Source organism: Meriones unguiculatus, chromosome 8 (genome assembly GCF_030254825.1).
Source record: "Meriones unguiculatus strain TT.TT164.6M chromosome 8, Bangor_MerUng_6.1, whole genome shotgun sequence".
Lineage (NCBI taxonomy): Eukaryota > Metazoa > Chordata > Mammalia > Rodentia > Muridae > Meriones > Meriones unguiculatus.
This window is the reverse complement of record NC_083356.1, coordinates 76,074,996-76,092,861: the sequence shown is the minus strand read 5'-3', so window position 1 is coordinate 76,092,861 and position 17,866 is coordinate 76,074,996. Positions and strand designations below refer to the sequence as shown.

At 57.6% G+C, this 17,866-nt stretch overlaps 1 protein-coding gene across 2 annotated transcripts in view; it reads left to right on the top strand.

Moving 5' to 3' along the window:
* The first annotated feature begins 419 nt into the window (after positions 1-419).
* Lmx1b (LIM homeobox transcription factor 1 beta) overlaps positions 420-17,866 on the top strand; it is a 77,516-nt gene continuing 60,069 nt past the window's right edge. For both annotated transcript variants that reach the window (XM_021644345.2, XM_021644344.2), the window contains exons 1-2: positions 420-671; positions 1,234-1,423. In XM_021644345.2, the coding sequence (XP_021500020.1) occupies positions 533-671; positions 1,234-1,423 (329 nt within the window). In that variant the 5' untranslated portion in view covers positions 420-532. The remainder of the gene's footprint in view (positions 672-1,233; positions 1,424-17,866) is intronic.

Here is a 17,866-nt window from a genome sequence, read left to right as displayed (position 1 = left end):
GGCCCCGGCTCTAAACCGAGCGGCTCCTCGGGCGCACCATGGCACTGGAGTAGTGCGGGGAGCGCGCCCGGAGCCCCGCGGCCCGCTGCGCCCCGCCCGGGACCCCGCTGCGTGGCCCGCGCCCCCCCCAGCCCGCGGGGCCGCCCCTGCACCCCCGCCCCCTCCCCCGCCCGCCGCCGCCGCCGCCGCCGCCGCCTCCTCCTCCTCCTCCTCGCCGCGGCTCCTCGTGCCGCCCGCCCGCCGCCGCCGCCGCAGCCGGGACCCGGGGCTGGCAGGCAGGTGACAGGCGAGCCTCGGGCGCGCGTGGCTGCGAGGGGCCGGGAGGGCGCGGCGCGCCGAGCTGCCAGGCGCCCGGGCCCGCCCGCCCGCCCGCCCGCGCCACGCCGGGGCCCGGGGCCAGCCCGCCGCCGCCGCTCCACGCTCGCCCCGGGGCAGCGGGCGGCCCCGATCCCGCGGGCGCCGCGCCTCCCCGGCTGCAGCGGGCCGGGGGTTCGGGCCCAGCCGGCCAGGCCCGCGGAGCGCCCCGCGTCCCATGGATATAGCAACAGGTCCCGAGTCCCTGGAGCGGTGCTTCCCCCGCGGACAGACGGACTGCGCCAAGATGCTGGACGGCATCAAGATGGAGGAGCACGCCCTGCGCCCGGGGCCCGCCGCCCTCGGGGTGCTGCTGGGTGAGTGCTGGGTCACAGCCCCCGAGCGGTCCCGGGCAGGGGGGTAGGGCCGTCCTGCCGCTGTGCGGACGCGGCTCTGAGGGCCAGAGGGTGGAGGGACCGGGTTTTCGGGACGCGGGGAGGGGGTCCGCACCCCCGGACGGGCCACCCTAAGGATCCACCTCCCGGGGACGCCACCCCACACGGAGGACTGAGCGGCCTCGGCTGTCGCTCGCGCCTTCCTCCTCCCCGGGTCTGGGTTCTAGACCCGCTGCCCTGGACGGGGCCGGGGTGGGCAGCGGGCGGCAGGGAGGGTGGGAGACCGGGCTGTCGCCTGAGAGAGTTGTCAGGCCACCGGGGAAGGGGGCCCTGGAAGGAGAAAATACGTGTGTGTCTCCCCGGGTCCACCCAAACCGCGGACCCGGGTGGCAGGAGGCTCTGTGGGCCGCGTGGGGCGTGTCACCAGAGAGCGTCCCCGCCGCCGGGGTCCCCGCCGGCCACCCCGCGCCGAGCCCCCGCCGCTCGGCCGTCCGCGCCCGGCGTCTGCGCTGACGGCCCGGCTCTCTCGCCCCGCGCGCTGCAGGCTCCGACTGCCCGCACCCCGCCGCCGTCTGCGAGGGCTGCCAGCGGCCCATCTCCGACCGCTTCCTCATGCGAGTCAACGAGTCGTCCTGGCACGAGGAGTGTTTGCAGTGTGCGGCGTGTCAGCAAGCCCTCACCACCAGCTGCTACTTCCGGGATCGCAAACTCTACTGCAAACAAGACTACCAACAGTAAGCCTCCCGCCCTGCCCCCTCGCCCACCCCGCCGCCCACCGGCACCCCGGCCTGGCCAGGAGGGCCCGCGCCGCTCGGCGGCCGGCTCCGCGCTCCGCTGGGCCCCGCAGCCCCAGCGCCCAGGGCTCCCGGCCGGGGCGACCCGCCGCATCCCCAGCCGACGCTGGTGGGCCGCCCCTCGGTGCCGTCTGTTGTCCCGGAAACCTGCGCCGAGCGACTGAATTTGGGGTCCGAGACAAAGCCCCGGGCGGACCGGTGGAGGGGATGCTGGTCCTGGGAAAGGGCTTGGCCTTGCTAGGGCCTGCGATGGGGACCAAGAGTCTATTTTCCAAGAAAGGCATTGCTTTAGAGAGACAAGCCCGGCTGTGTTTTTCCCAGTCCGAGAGCGTCTGGGGGTTCCTGGATTCGGGAGGTGGGTGCTGATCCCCGGCTGCGGCACAGGGCTCTCCCTAGACCCCCGCTCTGCCCGGCTCCCTGCTGCACTTTGGTTCTCTGGGAAAGAGAAATGGGTGCCCATCTTCCTAAACCGTTCCAGACGGGAATTTTGCCCTGACGATTTTTCTTAGCTGGAGAATCAGTCTGTCTGGGAAGCCGCAGCCCAGGGATTCTAGCTGGAGTCGCTGGCAGGAGTCAGGCCTCCCCATCTGCCTTTCTTGTAGCAAAGGGAGGTTGATCCTGGAAAGACGGGTTGAGCCTTACCTGCCGGCTACTAGGCTAAGCGGCCGGGCACTGTGGATCTGGCCGGCTGGAGGCTGGGGACAGACCTCAGCAGATACAGGCTGTTTCTTGTGACCTGCCTGGGGGTCGTTCATACACCTGGAAGTGCAGTGGCAGTGGGGGATGCCGTGGGGAGCCTCTGTGAGAAGGAGGGCGTGGGGGTCCTGGGGGTGAGGTGGCAGAGGCAAGCGTGCCCGTGGTGCCCAGAAAGGCTTCTTGGATGGGGCTGCTCGGGCCGCTTTGGACCGGTGTGGTCTCTGAGTGCGGGAGCCTTTGGAGGGCTAAATGTGCCAGGCAGCGAGTGCAGCCAACGTACAGTCTCCGAATCCAGGGTCTGGCATGGAGAGGGGCAGCTGAGCCCTCTGAGCGCAGCCTAGGAGGGCCTCGGTGGCTGGCCGCGGTGGTGTTCCCAGGAACTGGGAAGCTGACAGGGACTGCTTTTTGCACCTTACTCTTTCTGGTGGCTGAGGTAGGGCGGAGTGTTCGTGGGCGAGAATTGGGGCGGGTTCCGAGGATCCGCTCTTTTGTTGGTCCTGTAACGCAGTGGTGTAGGCCTGTCCCTCTGTGTGTTTTTCCCCGGGTTTAGGCACATCCACGTCGTTGGTATCTGTCCTGTGTCCGTGCCCTGGAGCTCTAGTTCCCGGAGGAAAGGCCACTAGGCAGTTCGCCCACAGCTGCGCGCCCAGCAGCACAGATAAAGTGGGGTGGCAATGGCTGGGAACTTGGGTGTCGCAGGCCGCCCCTCTATGGCAAATACTCTTGGCTAGGCTCTGGCAGAACCACTTGAATCCGGCTTAGCCACTGACCTCAGCAGCCCCAAACGCGGTTCTTTCCCAGAGGCCTGGGAAAGTGAAAAAGGAACCTCCGAAACTTTGGGGTGGCTCTTCAAAAATGTAACGCTGGGAAGACTTTGCAGCCTTTTGCACATAGTTGTCCCTGGGGTCGTTATGGGACTTCTCCTAAAAGAGGGCGCAGACACCTCCCTGGTCGTTCTGGCTCGTCCACAAAATAGCAACGGCAGCCGGGTTTCACCTTAGAGAGGCGAGCCACCAGCCTCCCCACTTTACAAAACAATTAAACATTTGCAGCTGCTTTGTCCCACTGATATTTGTTTTTGAAAGAAAAGAAAAACATCACTAAAGAGCTAGCCGCTACCTAGGTGCAAACTCCAGGTGCCGGCCAGGAATTTAGTCCCCAGGACTCCGGTCTTTGAGTTTTCAGTGTGTGCTCCTGGAGAAGGCCTGGGGAAAGGAGGATCAGCCTTAACCTCTCCCCTGCTTTCCCTGTCCCTCCTGCACCGTCCCTTCTTTCCAACAATAATGACAATTAAGTATCAGCTATAGGCTGGCCTCCTGGTGTGCCTGGGCGGGGTAGCGGTTATCAAGACAATCTTGGGAACAAATCCCCAGGGTCCCCTGGCAGCATTTTGCAGGGAGCAGGAGATCAGCCAGGCCCCAGGAACTCGCACGGAAACAATGTTCTTTTACACAATAAAAAATATATATATTTTATTCATGATTTTTTGAGAATCTCAGATGCATATTTATATCATGTGTGCACAAATGCTTTTCAGACGAGAATGAAGGCAAATGGGGACAGGGGCGTGCTTTCTTCATTTGAGTGTGTGCCTCCTCGGCACTGGGAGATTTACAGCACTCCCCGCCTACACACACACACACACACACACAACTTTTGTAAAAGGGGCAAAGCCGGCCCTTGTGAAGAGGTTACTATTTTTTGTTTTGTTTTTACTGTGTCTTCTTCCTTTCGGTTTGTTCTCAACGACAGCGGGCACCCAGAAGCGGGAGGTTGTTTTACGCACCACAGGGGTGATTAATTGGCTATTGGGCACACTTAGGACAATTGATTAAAAAAAAAAAAAAAACCCACTCACAGGCCTGGCGGGGTAAAGAAAATGCGGGCCGCCGGACCGGGATGTTTTTTGTTTGCAAACTGAAAACTTTCCCTTTTCCCCCTGTCCTTGTGTGCATTTCGGGGACTCCTTCAAAGGTCAGGGGGACCCAAGACCGCGGCCCTTTTTCGAATAGAAAACCGGGTTAGAACCCGGGAAAGCGCGCGGCCTTCGCAAAAATCCCGAACGCAGATCCTTGTCTTCCTCCGAAGAAACTATGAGGGGGGAAAAAATGACAGCCTCCCTGCCCAATATATGTTGTTTTTCTTGGCAGTTTTGGCGAAATCGAATTATGTAACTCCCTTTTCTTGCCGACTGTCACTCACTCTCCCCGGTCGCTCGTCTGGAAAAGGTTTCTGTCCTAAGGAGGTGGCGGATTCCTGCAGGAGGCTCCGGAAGTGGGGAGGGTCGGTGGGAGAGTCCAAAAATCTGTCACACAATGGAGCGTGAGGGCCTGTAGGGCAGCTCGGGCTGGGGTCTGGGGAACGGTGGGCGTGCGCGCGGGCGCCTTTGTGCTCGCGGGACGCGGGGCTCCTGCCCGGAGCTCGTCCCCCCTTTCGGAAGGGGCCTGCCCCGGTACCCAAAGCCTCGGATGTTGCGACCTCCCAGGCTCTGCTGAGGGCACAGGGAACGCCTTGGGCTAGTCCGCCCAGGTAGGGGACCCTTCCGCGGCAGAAGGGGACGTCCAGGCAATGACTTTGTGGGGGGAGGATGGTGGAAAGCTTTCTGAGTCCCGGGATGGTTTTTAAAACATTTCTCCGCAAGTGACTCAGCCGGCGCTTCCCAGCACATTCTTTTCCTCGGAAGTGTTTACCCAGGAAAAGGCTTTCCTGGACCGGGAGGCTCACCTCGGCCTCGGGAGCAGGGACAGCTTGTTGTCAATGCAGGATCTGTGGCACGAACCCAGCAGCCTCCCTGTCCTCCCTCGCTCCTGGGTTTCGTTTCCCAGCTTGGATGTTCTGCTGTACCGCTGGCCATCAATACCCGCTGGACAGTGGGGACCTAGCCTGCAAGTTTCACCACCGTATCAGACTAATTTCAGAGCTGCAGGCACCGTAGCCCACTGTCTGGGGGACCGGGTCTCTCCAGAAACCTGCCTAGAAAAAGAAGCCAATGCTTTGCCTTAGGAGTGGGCCTGGGGTGTTCTCTCTGGAGCCCCAAGGGCTGAAGGGCGCCCGCTGGCAGCGCCAGTCCGGGGCTCCCTGGTTCCTTGGAGGGAGCCTGTGTATTTAACCCCAGCACCTCCTCTGTGGGCTGGAGGTGAGGGGAAGGCTTTCCTGCCGCGCAGGCATCTGGGGCTGAAAGAAAGCATTTTTCACTGCCCGACTCCTGGCTCACCCTTTATTCCCAAGGCTCTGGGCTGCCGCGGCCTTATTTGTTTGCAGTATTTTCCTCAAGTGGGGGACGAGGCTTTGAGGGTCTAGGATGTGATTGGAGGGTCCATCCCTTCCTGCCCTCGTGCCAAGCGTAGGGACACACAGCCACCAGGCATCTACCTGAGGCTCTGCCTGCCTGGGAGTGTTGTAAATTATTGTTGTCCCGGGGAGGGGGGCAGTTGCAGGGAATGCCATGTCTCTAAAGATACTCTCCAGACTGCCGACAGGTTTCTTGCCCAAACCAGGCTGGCACAAGCTCCCCAAGCAGGTCAGCGCCATTCCCACAGAAACCATCCCCTTTTCCTGGGAGGACCTTGTGAAGGTCCTGGCTGCCTCTGCCATAAAAAAAAAGAGCATTAGACACCAAGTGAGAGCCAGGTTCACCTCCCAGCCCATCATTCGGCTAAGTGGCAGCCCACCTCCAGCCCTTGTGGCTACTGAGCGTGATGACATCACCTTGCACAGTGGCTTCCAAAGGGCCCCTGGTGGAGCTTCAGCGGGTGTTTCGTCTGACAGCGGCTTCATCCGCGGCTTCAGTGCTAGAGAAACTTCTGACTGTGAGGGTGGGTGCAGATGCCAACACTGCGTTGGCATCTTGGGCTGGTGCGTGGTTCTTCCTGGGAGCCTGTGTTGCCCCAGAGAAGCAGGATTTCCACTGGGGAAACAACAGGCCTCCCCAAGGCCTACATAGTGCTTGGGGAAGCATACTCAATAATTTCATTTCATATCTGAAGAACTGTCCTAGAATATTGTTTTTGTTTTTGACTCAAACATCAGACAAGAAAGTTCAGCCTACATCAGCAAGGCTGATCTAGAAGAGGAGGGATGTGGAGAAGAGATCCAGGGACTTAGAAGGAAGATAGACTTAAAGGTGGAAGAACATTCCAGAGGTTAGAACACACCACACCACACATACACACACACACACACACACCAACTCAGGCTCTGTGGCCCTGTGAGGTTTCTGTTTGTGATGGGCTAAAATAGCTCCAGGGAAGTAAGGGGTGGGGGACTGTATTGTGACTATGCAGGTTTTTGAAAGAGACAGAGACAGACAGTAGGTGAAGAGGGGAGAGAGAGAAAGGAAAAAAAAAAAAACACAAGCCAACATAGCCCGTTAGCTTTGGCATCACTTTGGTGGAAGGACAGAGGACACTCCCAATGGCATGAGTTGTAACTTCCAATTTGTTGGCCACCACAGTCGGTCCTTGGCTTGGGTATAGCGGCAGAAAGGCTGATCTGCACAGCCCCTGAACTTTCAGTCAGCCCTACCAAGGACTCCAGGTCCTTGGCTCTCTGACTGGCCCAGCCAGAGATCTTTCGCTCTCCACAACCCCCAGATTCTGTGTTGATGGCAGCAAAGAGCAAAATCCAAATTATATATATTTATGGCCACCGCGGTCAGAAGTGGAGAGGTGATGGTAATAGCGGAGGAGTGGGGAGGGCTGAAAAAGTTGATTCCGAAGGCAGGGGAAGTGAAGTGGCAGACGGCTGCCTTTCCATGAGCCTCTGGTGCTCTCCATTCATGTCATAAATGTCTCCTGTCATTTGATGCCAAAAGCAACATGATTTGGTTCCCTGGTGGCCTATAGAGTTTTTCTCCTCCTCCTCTTCTTTTTTTCCCCCTGCAGTAAATGTTTATTTGTTAATAATATACTTTAAACAGCCCAGCCTTGACCTCAAGTCTCCTGAAGCATCCATCTTCTTCTAGAAAAATGTTTCAAAGTTTGTGTAATTTGAGGGGAAGGTGTAAGTGACCGGCAGTGACGGGCCTGTGTTTGCTCTAACTACCGCTGTGGCGTGGAGTGGTGGGGCATAAGAGGCCACTGTGCTCCCAACGGCATCTTTCTTGGGTTTCAGGCCTGGCTGACAGCACTTCCTCAATGGTCTTTACCTTTTGCTTGGCCCTAATCAGTACAAATAAATTCTCACGTGAGCCCTTCCTTTGTTATTCTCAGGGCAACATTGTCTCCATCTCAGCTCCACCGCTGAGCCCCCTGGGCCTGCCCCGCTGACCCTGGAGGGCCCTGAAGGAGGATGGGGGACTCAGCTTATGTACACTCACAGAGGGGAGAAGGACCTCAGGGGGTACCTGGCCCCATGTGACCCTGGACTGTCCCGGAGGCCCCAGTACTTCGGTACCGGTTGATGGCAGAGCACCTGGCTGTCCCTGTGCTTGGTGTGTGGCTGGAGGGGGGGGGGAGCCTCATTCCTGGAATCTAGCTCTATAAGAAACAAAGGTGTTTGCTTCCTGGCTGGCCTGTGCTGAAAAGAGTCAAACACACACACACACACACACACACACACACACACACACACACACACACGGGGTGGGCTATAGGGAGACTGCTGATTGCTGCCTGGCAGAGAAGGAAGAGCTAGTTTTCAGGCCTGCCTAAGTAGTGGAAGTGCCCTCCAGGGGAGCGGAGCAAGCTGCTTACATGAACAAAGATGGGGAGATGCTTCCCACCATCCTGGGTCTCCAGCTCCCCACTCTCCGCTCTGTGGGTGCTTCCCTAGCCTTGGCGGGAAAGTAGGAGCAGCTGAGCTGGACTGTTTCCCTTTCCCCACCTGTGGATTGCATAGTGGCACTGAAATGGCAGCAGTTACCTGGGCCATCTGGTGTGGATCCTAGCTCAGGCCAGGGTGGAGATCAGGGGGCTGGGATGTAAGAGTAGACTGAGCTCTGAGCCAAGGGTTTGTCTCAACAGGGAGGGAGGGAGGGAGGGAGGGAGGGAGGGAGGGAGGGAGGGAGGGAGGGAGGGAAGGAGAGAAAGAGAAAGAAAAGAGAGAAGGAAGAGAAAGAAGAAAAGAGAGAGAAGAGATGGAAGGAAGAGAAGGAAAGAAAGAAAAGAAAGGGAAGGAAGGAAGGAAGGAAAGAAGGAAGGAAGGAGAGAAAGAAAGAAAAGAGAGAAGGAAGAGAAAGAAGAAAAGAGAGAGAAGAGGAGGAAGGAAAAGAAGGAAAAAGAAAGAAAGGAAAGGAAGGAAGGAAGGAAGGAAGGAAGGAAGGAAGGAAGGAAGGAAGGAAAAAGAGCAAGTTTGCTGGTAAGCGCAGCTGTGGGATACAGACCCTAACCATCCTGTACTGACTAGGGCCAGAGTCTGAGCCTCAGTTTCCTCCTCTGTGAAATGGGGATGACAGGTCCCATCTCACAGGGTTGCTTTTAGAACAAAGTGAAGCAAACGCAGAGGTGCCAGTCTGGACGGGGCACTCAGGTCAATGCCGGAGGTGTTTTCTTCCTTCCTGCTGGGAAGGAAGCCGGAGGCAGGAACGCTTGGTCCGCGCCGTCTGCCCTGCGTGGGAGGCTCATGGAGTGCAGCCACCCTTCCGCTTCTTACCCAGGGCTGGGGCCCACGTCCGGATCCCTTGAGAAAGGAATATGCATGTTTCCCACCACGGGCGGCTGTGGATGGCCGGCGTGGCCGGCAGGCTCGACGGGACCGTGTTCTGTGACGCTCTGGGGCTTGACCGGTGCTTGTGAACTTTGCAAGAGCAGAGCAGGGGCCGAGCGCAGCGGGCCTGCGGTGGCACAGCTTCTAGCAAGGAGTGGTACCTGTTGAGCCCCGGCGGAGGCCGCTGACTCGGTGCTCCCAGCTGCAGCTGCGGGTGAGGGACCCCCGAGGGCCTCCCTCCCTCTCGGAGATCCCCGCATCCCCGCGTCCTGACTTGCCGAAGCCCCAGAGGCCGGGTACTTGTCTTCAGTGCACCGGGCGCGGAAGGGTCGGGGTGGAGTGTTGCTGAGAGGCCAGGCCTGACCAGAGGACAGAAAGGTTAGAATAACTCCTTCCCCGAGGGGAGAGCCGGGCTGGCCGAGGCTGGCCCGCGGCTCGGGGGCCCGCGCGGCGCTCCGGGCGCTCCCCTCGCCCCGCCCGCCCGAAGCCGCCTCTCCCCGGGAGCGGGCCGCCGCCGCGCAGGCTGCCGGGCTCCCGGGCGGACGGGGCCGGGGCGCTGGCGGCGGTTGATGAATTTCAGTGTCACCAGGGGTTTAGCCCGGATTTGGGAGCCGCGCGCTCTAATACGCGCACACGGCCCTGCCCTTTCTAACGCGCAGCCTTTCACCCGGCCGCTGATTTATGAAGGAACCCGATCCGGCGCGGACGGGCTGGGCCGCGGCCCGGGCCCCGCGCGGCCCCCGGGGCCCTCCGCGGCGGAGGGGCTCTCGGAAGCCTGGGGCTCGCGGGGCCGGGGCGCCCGGTGGGACGGGGCGCGGGGTGGGGGTGGCGCGCCCCGGAGCCCCCGGGGGCCCCGCCGGCGGGGAGGGCTGGTGATGTAGGGGACCGAACACGGGAGGGAGAGCGTGTCGGCTCCCCTCCCCACCCCGCCGGCCACATGCCCGGAGACCCTCTCCTCCCGGGGCCGGCGACGAGTTCCCAGCGCGGCTGCGTGCGCAGGCCCGCTCCCCCCGCCCGCCCGCCGCGCGCCCCCTTCCCCGGGCACCAGCGCCGGGGCTGGAGGGGGCTCCCCCCTTCCAGATCTGGCTTGCGGGGGTGGGGGTGTGGTCGTATCAATCCACAAATATTTACCCTTAACAGACTTGTATCTGTGGAGATTTCAAACAAAGACAGTTTAGGGGGATTACAAAAACCCTAAACCCCGTTTTTCTCCCGGACTTGGTACTTTAAATGCCAATTACAGGCGAGCTATATCCAACAGCAACCGGGAAGGCGGGAAGGGCCCGGGAGGGTGTGGGGGACGAGTGCAGCCATTAAATGTAACTTTTCATTATGAAAAAGGATTTCTCTGGTTTTATCTTCTAATAAGATTAGGTCAGGAACACAAGTACCTAGCCCGGCGCTGAGTGACAGGCTCTGGCGTTTAATCAGAGGCTGACCGCTCCAGCCGTGGGGCCCTTTGTCCCACCGAGTGACCGACGGAAACCTGCCGCCTTAATCCCCTTATTCATGTCAAGCAGAGAAAAGAGGCTGAACACCTTACAACCGTGTCCCCTCCACCCCTTCCGAGGGCGACCGGAGGAGGGGGGCCTGGGAGGGCCCCAGGGCCCCCACGACCAGCTTTTCGTTTAGGAGTGGCGAGGGCCCCTTGAGCCGGCTAAGAGGAACAGCAGAGGAAAGACAAAAATGGAAGCCTCGCTCGGTGGCATCTGGGAAATGGGGACGTAGCCCTACGAACAGTAAGGAAGAGCATGCAGCTCTCACCCTGGTCAAGGCAAGTCTGATAGAGCCAAAAGTGGAGTTGCAGTGCAGATGAGGGTCCTCCCGGGGGCAGATTTCGTTAGGTTCTAGGGGCTAATCCTGAAACTCCCGCAGGTCTGAGGCTGGCATCCCCAGCTGTGAGCCCAGACCCTTTCTTCAGAGGCCAAATTCCTTTGTCCGACCCCCGCAGAAACCCGCTCTCTTCTCAGCCTGGCCGCTGGCGCCTTCACTCTCCACTGCAGCTACCTTTCCATCAGCCCCCAGTCCAGCCACCCCTGTGCAGGTTCAGCCCGACCTCGGCTCCCCCTTGTAGCACAGTGGTCACCCAGGCCAGCCAGAGTGCAGGGACTTAGCAACTTCTGGGCACCGTGGGGAACCCTGAGCCTCGCAGTAGAAGCAGCGGGCAAGGGTGATTCCCGGGGCTGCGAACCCACCGAAAAACAAAACAAAACCCAACAACGACGAAAAAGTAAAAGTGATACCCAGCAACTAAAAACAGCTTGGCATGGTATGCTCCCCGAGGTCTTGTTTGCCCCCTCCCCCCAGGAACACTGTCCACGGCCCCTGGGGTTGCAGCCCCAAGGCCTCAGAGTCCTAAGAGCAGAAAGGAACTTTGCAGGAATCCGTGTCTCATGCTCGGATCCCAGCCTCTTGCCTAAGCTCTTTGGCTGTGCCAGGAACCCATAGGCAGGGTGGGGTAGTACCATGTCAGACTCTTCTCCTGCCGAGCCCAGCCTCAGGCTGAGAATAGGACCTCTCTCTCTCTCTCTCTCTCTCTCTCTCTCTCTCTCTCTCTCTCTCTCTCTCTCAAAGGGGACAGGCTGGGACTGTTTCATGGAGTGGGAGAGGGCCAGGGTAAAATGCTCCAATCTCTGGTTGCGCTGGGACCAAGAGAATCAATGGAGGAGGGAGCTGGATGCCAGAAGACTAGAACCACAGGGGCACAGGATCTGGCCAGTAGGCAATGTGGCAACCAAGGACCAATGGTCCTGATAACTTCAGGCTAACTTCCCAGGATCCTTTCCTGAGCCCCTCTGCAATCCCTGGCTCAGCCAAGCGGCAGGCCCTTTTTCTTAGCAAGGGATTGGGGGCTGAGGGGGAGGCTTTCTCCCTCGAAACACTTGATACCAACTTTTGTTTTTTTGGCAAGAAAAAAAATAAGGCTTGTTTGGGAAGGGAGGGGGCGTTAAGCACAGGGGGAAGGAGCGAGCCTGCTCCACAGCAAACTTTGTGGATTAGGTTTCAGCGCCTCCGCCCCACCCCCAGCCCCTCGGTGGTGATTTGTGTGCGGGGGTCTGTGACCCTGGGAGCATCAAACGGCCCGCGGGAACCGGCCGAGTTCAGAGGGACAGTGGGCAGAGGGGCAGTCTAAGACAACGCAGATGGTTCCCATCAGCCATCCCGCCTGGGCTCACAGCGTCTGCCCCCCTGGCCTGGGGCTTCCACATTGGGAAGCGACAAGAGGCCTTGGGTCTTTGGAGGAAACCACCTCAAGAGCTCTAATAGTGGGCCAGAAAGTAGTGGTCATCAGTCAGAGGCCAGGACAGCACGGATCTATCAGGCCAGACTGGCTCAGGGCTCTGCTGTTTTTGCACTGAGTAGCCCAGAGACCATTCAGGGAGGGAAGCTACAGGCTAGCTTATGCCACTCTAAGAGTGATCACCTCAGGTGCAATGCCCCTCCCAGATGCAATGCCCCTCCCTCTCTGTGTCTCTTTCCCTGTCTGTCTTTCTCTTTTTCTTCTTCTCTTCTCCCCCCAACCTCTCCCCTCCCGTGTATGTGTGTGTGTGCGTGTGTGTGTGTGTGTGTGTGTGTGTGTGTGTGGTGTGGTGTGGTTTGGTTTTTCCAGACAAGGTTTCTCTGCATAACCCTGACTGTCCTGGAACTCACTCTGTAGACTAGGCTGGCCTCAAACTCAGATCCACTTGCCTCTGTCCCCCAAGTGCTGGGATTAAAGGCATGCAACACCATCTGCCCGCCTCATCCATTCACTCTTTCCTGGGGTTGGAAAGTCTGCCCTCGCTCCCCGCTTAATCTTGAATGTCTGGCCTAAGCTGAGTTTGAAACTAAGGAGCTTCCCTCATACCATGGCAGTGGCCCACAGCCTGGCTTATAGTCAAGATGGGACCTCTGAGCCCACAGCCCCTCTCTTCCCAGTGCTCTAGCTGGGGCTCTCCACCTCAGCTGACCCAGGATCTGAAGACCTTGCTTATATAGCACATAGCTTGACCACAGCTTCAGGGTCTTTGGACTGCTGCATAATGTCCCAGCTGAAATCTCTTTAAGATCCTTGAAAAGCCGGGTGGTGGTGCACACCTTTAATACCAGCACTTGGGAAGCAGAGGCAGGTGGATCTCCGAGTTCGAGGCCAGCCTGTTCTATAGTGTGAGTTCCAAGACAGGCAGGGCTACACAGAGAAACCTTGCCCCAAAGCCACCTTCGCACCCCCCACCCCAAAAAAAAAAAAAAAAAAAGTCCTTGAAGCTAAGGGAAGATTAAGGCCAGGTATAGCCGGAGCCTGACTATGCTTCCTGCATTGAAGTACCTTAGTGGAAGCGAGAACCAGGTCTGCAGATACCACATAGGAGTCAGCACGCCACAGTCCTCTGTAGATCAGGCTAAAGCATTAATGTTTGGCTGAGGTCTCAGGCTCCTGGCTCCTGAGAGGGAGCTCGTGACAGGTGGCCTGGCCAGTAGGACGGTTCTGAAAGTTTGCTGAGCTGTGGAGCTCTGGGAGGTTATAGGATAAGAGGCAGGTGAGCACGGTGCCACTGTGTATGATCTCTCTCTCTCTCTGTGACTCCCAGACACCCTGCACTTGGCCCTTTATTTCCACAGCGGGTCATGGAGAGGCCAGCATCTTGGCCAGGGCTGCGAGGGCCAATAGACTGCCAAGACCTCTCTAAGTTCCATCTCCCAGGGTCCTTGCCTCAGGGGACTCGCCGACTAGGTCATCTGCACATGGAAAATACATCTGTCCTCCACATGTGGGACACCACGCTGAGGACATGTGGTTTCAGATGTGTTATCTTAATCATATTTATTAGCCAATCCTGATAAGAGTTTTATAGTGCTACAGTTTAGGAGAGATCCCCGAGTCTGCCCAGCGACAGATCAGAAGGGACAGGAAGCCACAGCCAGGTTTCAGTCCTCTGGGCTGATCCACTGTTATGAGCCCTCTCTGCTGTGACGTGGGGGACACTTGCCTCTCCCATTTTTCCCCACACAGAGATCTGAAGCAGCATTCATTACCCCGCCCTGACTGATAGCGGGCGGCTGGAGTGTTTCTAATCCTTATTAACAGTCTCTAAAGTCAGGCATGAAATATGACTTTTGCACCACACTCTCTGGCATGTGTTTTTCTTTTCCAGGATATTTTTTCAGGCTCTCTCCGAGCCCCGCTGTTGTTTGTGATTTTCTGCCATAGGTCTAAAGTTGCCAGCCCAAAAGCCAGCCATGCAGGGAGCTCAGTCAGGGAGGGGAGCCAGGCACGACGCATCTTCCCGCACAACACAAATTGCTTCTGATTATTGAGCTTTTGAATATTTCCCTCCATCATGTTTTTATTAAGAATGCCAGCATATTTACGCTTGATAGTGTCTTCAATTAGGTTAAAAAAAAAAAGAAGAAGAAGCAGGGAAGCAGGGGGTTCCCCCTTCCATAGCAGTATGTAAAGAAAATAGTTGTCATGACCACAAAATTACCATCCAAGCCTGGTTCGAGTCAAGCCAGCCCTGCTTTGACAAGCCCAGCAGGGCTGGGCGCTTTTTCTACACTCTCCAGCTGTTAGGGAAACAGAGCTGAGGGGAAGCCCTCGGCAGCCTGAAATCTGCAGGAGCCTCGCCTCGGATGCGGCTCAGTAGCTGACACTTCACAGGTCTGAGAGGCAGAAGGGCGCCCAGCTGCACAGCATTCTAGCAGGCAGGCCAGGGCCCAGGGAGCTTGCAGCAGCAGCAGCCACAGGGCAGGACACAGAGGGCCTGTAGCAGCAGCTGCAGCAGCAGCAGCCACAGCTGTATACTTGCTTAGAGCTGGTAGCCCCAGAAGCACCGCTCTGAGCGATTTCCATTCTTCAGTGATGTTTTGACATAGGTGCTACTGTTGTTTTCGTTTTCAGATAAGCTAGAAGACACAGAGAAGCTGGATAATTTGCCCAAGGTCATACAACCAGTCTGTGAAACTGAACAGGGAACCCTGGCATTGAGTCACTGGATAACTTTGCTGAGCTCCTTTAGGAAGGTGGATCTCCCTGCCCCTTGCTGGGTTTGGTGCCCTGGCATCAGCCTGGCTTAGGAGTTTAGTGTATCATGAGTAGATGGCTTCTGGCAAAAGTTCTGTGTTTCTTCTGTGGTGCTAGGGTTGTGACCTGGAAAGCGATCATCTCACCATGCCTTCCCATTGGGGTTCGTTTGAGCTGGTGGGCTCCTGGACCAAGCCCTCCCTGAGTCTCACTGGGACTGCTCTAGCAGTAGGCAGGATGCGTTTTAACACTAATGGAGTTTATCTGTGACCTGTCTAGTTCCATCGGGCGTGGTGTCATTCCATCTTCGCTTCAAATCGCTCTTGAGAAGCAAGCTTAAGGAACTTCTTTGAGGGACTCGCCCCAGGTCATGGAGCTGGGAAGCAGCTGATGGGAGGCACACTCAAGAGTCCTGGGGTCTGAGGTGGGGTTTCTTATTAGCACCCTCGTGTGTGCTCTGAGTATCTGCTGTGTGCCCTGCAGACAAACAAGGGTAGGGTGGTTCAGAGGAGGAAAATGATTTCCCAGGATTATACAGCAAGGTGTCCGCAGCCGGGGTGTGCCCTCCTACCCAGGGCAGTGGAGGTCTGGCAAGCACGTACAGACCTCCCAGGGCCATTTTTCCCCGGGCATCACCTTCCTGGCTCCGGACTGCTGCTACAGCAACTGGAGGCAGGCTGTGACTGGCCTTTGAAGGGACAGCCGCCTGAGCAAGTCACTTTGAACTGCGGAGGGGCCTGCGGTGAAGCTCAGCCCCCTCCCACATGCCCCCGTCTGGTCTGCCCACCCCTCCAGGCCTGGAGCCGGAGGGGCGGGCAGGGCGGCTGCCCCCTGAGGGACATCAGACTGATAAGTGAGCAGTGACAGATCCCTGGAGAAGGAGAGGGCTAGCCTCGCACTGGTCCGCCTGGCCTACATGGCAAGAGTTCAGGGCAGTCACCTAGGAGCCACCCTCCCACAGACGTATCCCTCAGATGCAGAGACACAATTTATTTAAAAGTCACACTTCTCAATAGCAGTGACGACGACGATGGAGGTAAATAACTTGTAAAAGGGAACATCTCGTCTTAGGGACCCAGCACATACTCTGCCTGACACACATCCTTGGAATCCTTGGAGATTCCTTCAAATCTCCCCAGCCTGGAGAGTTAGGTGAGCCTGGGGCATCTGGATGGCTGTGGACCACGGGCCGCAATCATCTTCCTTGGCCTGATTTTTCCATAGGACTTTGCAGCCTCAGAGTTCAAGTATTAGCTCTGCTTCCTTCTGACCATGTGTGACCTTGGCCTAGACCTCGTTTCTGCATCTCAGTTCCGGCAAAGTCTGCTGAGACTAAACGCTTGACTCCAGGGTAATAATGCCCTTTAAAGAACAGGTTGATGCAGTCCTCTGGGTAGTAGCCAGGCCCTTGAAGATTGCCTGGTGGCTTCTCCTGGAAGGTCTTTGAGTTTGAGCCCCAGCAGGTGTGTGGCTTGGTTATATGTGTTAGGCCTCAGCTGCAACAGCAGAGTTCCGTCACTACAGAGGAAAAGGGTGGGAGCCCTATTTTTTGGTCTGGGTCCTGGCATGAGTTCTCTATAGCTGTGTGACCCTCAGCAGGCTCCTCAGACTCTCTGAGTCTTATTGTCTCACCAGAAATGTCAGGAATCAAAGAACCTACACAGCACCATCCCACTTCGAGGGGTGGTCCAGAGACATCATGCTGATATGTGTGAAAATAACACCAGTCAGTTCCGAGTGGCTTTTCTCAGGGGAAAGGACCTCTAGCTAGTGCTTTGAGAAGACGCCAAGAATCTGTGTGGCCGCAGGAGGCTTGGGGTGTGTGTGTGGGAGATGGGTCCGCAGGTAAAAGCGTGGCAAGCCTGATGGTATGAGTTGAATCCCTAGAACCCGCTGTGGGAGGAGAAAGCCAACTAACGTTAGCTGTGCTCTGACCTCCACACATGCTGTGGGGGCGTGCATCCTGCCCTGCTTCCCACCCCCACCTGGTAATAATAAAATACTTAAAGAGACTCTACGAAAGGCACAGTGTTGCCTGGCATGGGAGAGGTCCTGGGTCTGATCCCGGCACTGATAAACAAGGGGTAGTGATGCATGCCGGAGAAAGGAGTATGAGCATCAGAAGGTCAAAGTCATCCGGCCTAGCATACAAGAAACCCCATGTGTCAGGCTGTGCTGTTAGGTGAACAGGTTCCTGGGGTAGGGGCTGGAGCTAGGCAAACTGAGGACAGTCTTGCAGGTGGCTGCAAGCCAGGGCTATTGGTGGTTAGATCTGGACCGAGAAGGATGGTCTGGGGCAATATGGACAGGCTGCCTCGGGACACTGGGACAGGAGGCTGCAAAGCAAGGCAGTAGCCAGTAGCTGTGCTACAGGGATTAGGTTTGATCCTGTGGGCTGAAGGGAGCCGTTGAAGGTTATTGGACAGGGGAGTGGTGGGAACCGGAGAGGCACTTTATGAAGATGAGCCTGTGAACAGGATTAGAGACTGGCAAAGGCGGCTGCTGGCCCCGGATGGGGGGTCATGAAGTAACTGGCAGAGGGGATGAGTGGAAGCCAGCATCAGGTGGTGGTTCGGCGTGAGGGCAGAGGAGCATCACAGAAGCCTGGGGCTGGAACCTCAGACCTCAGCTGCCACAGGAGCCTGGTGCTCTGGCCAGCTCCAAGCAAGGCTGACCAACTAGATCATGGCTCTGGAAAGCTTTTTGGCTCCATGGACATGTGACCAGTCATCGGGGCTCATGTGTGTGTGTGGTTGCATTACTCTTCAACTCCCCCATTGGTTGACATTTTGACCAGGCAATTTGGTTTCCTGAGGGGTCGATAGGCCAGCCCACAACTGAGAGACTCCTGGCCATGTCCTCCTGCTTCTGTAAATGACATCTACCTCTGAAGCCCTCACAGTCTTGTGAGGTCTCCCTGGTTACGTCATGACCCACACATAGCCTGGGTCCATCCTGAGGTGCTTATTAAACTTGCAGATTTCCAGGCCTGCGGAAAGACTCAAGTTTTTAGGGAAAAGCCTGAGTTACCTAGCCGGCCC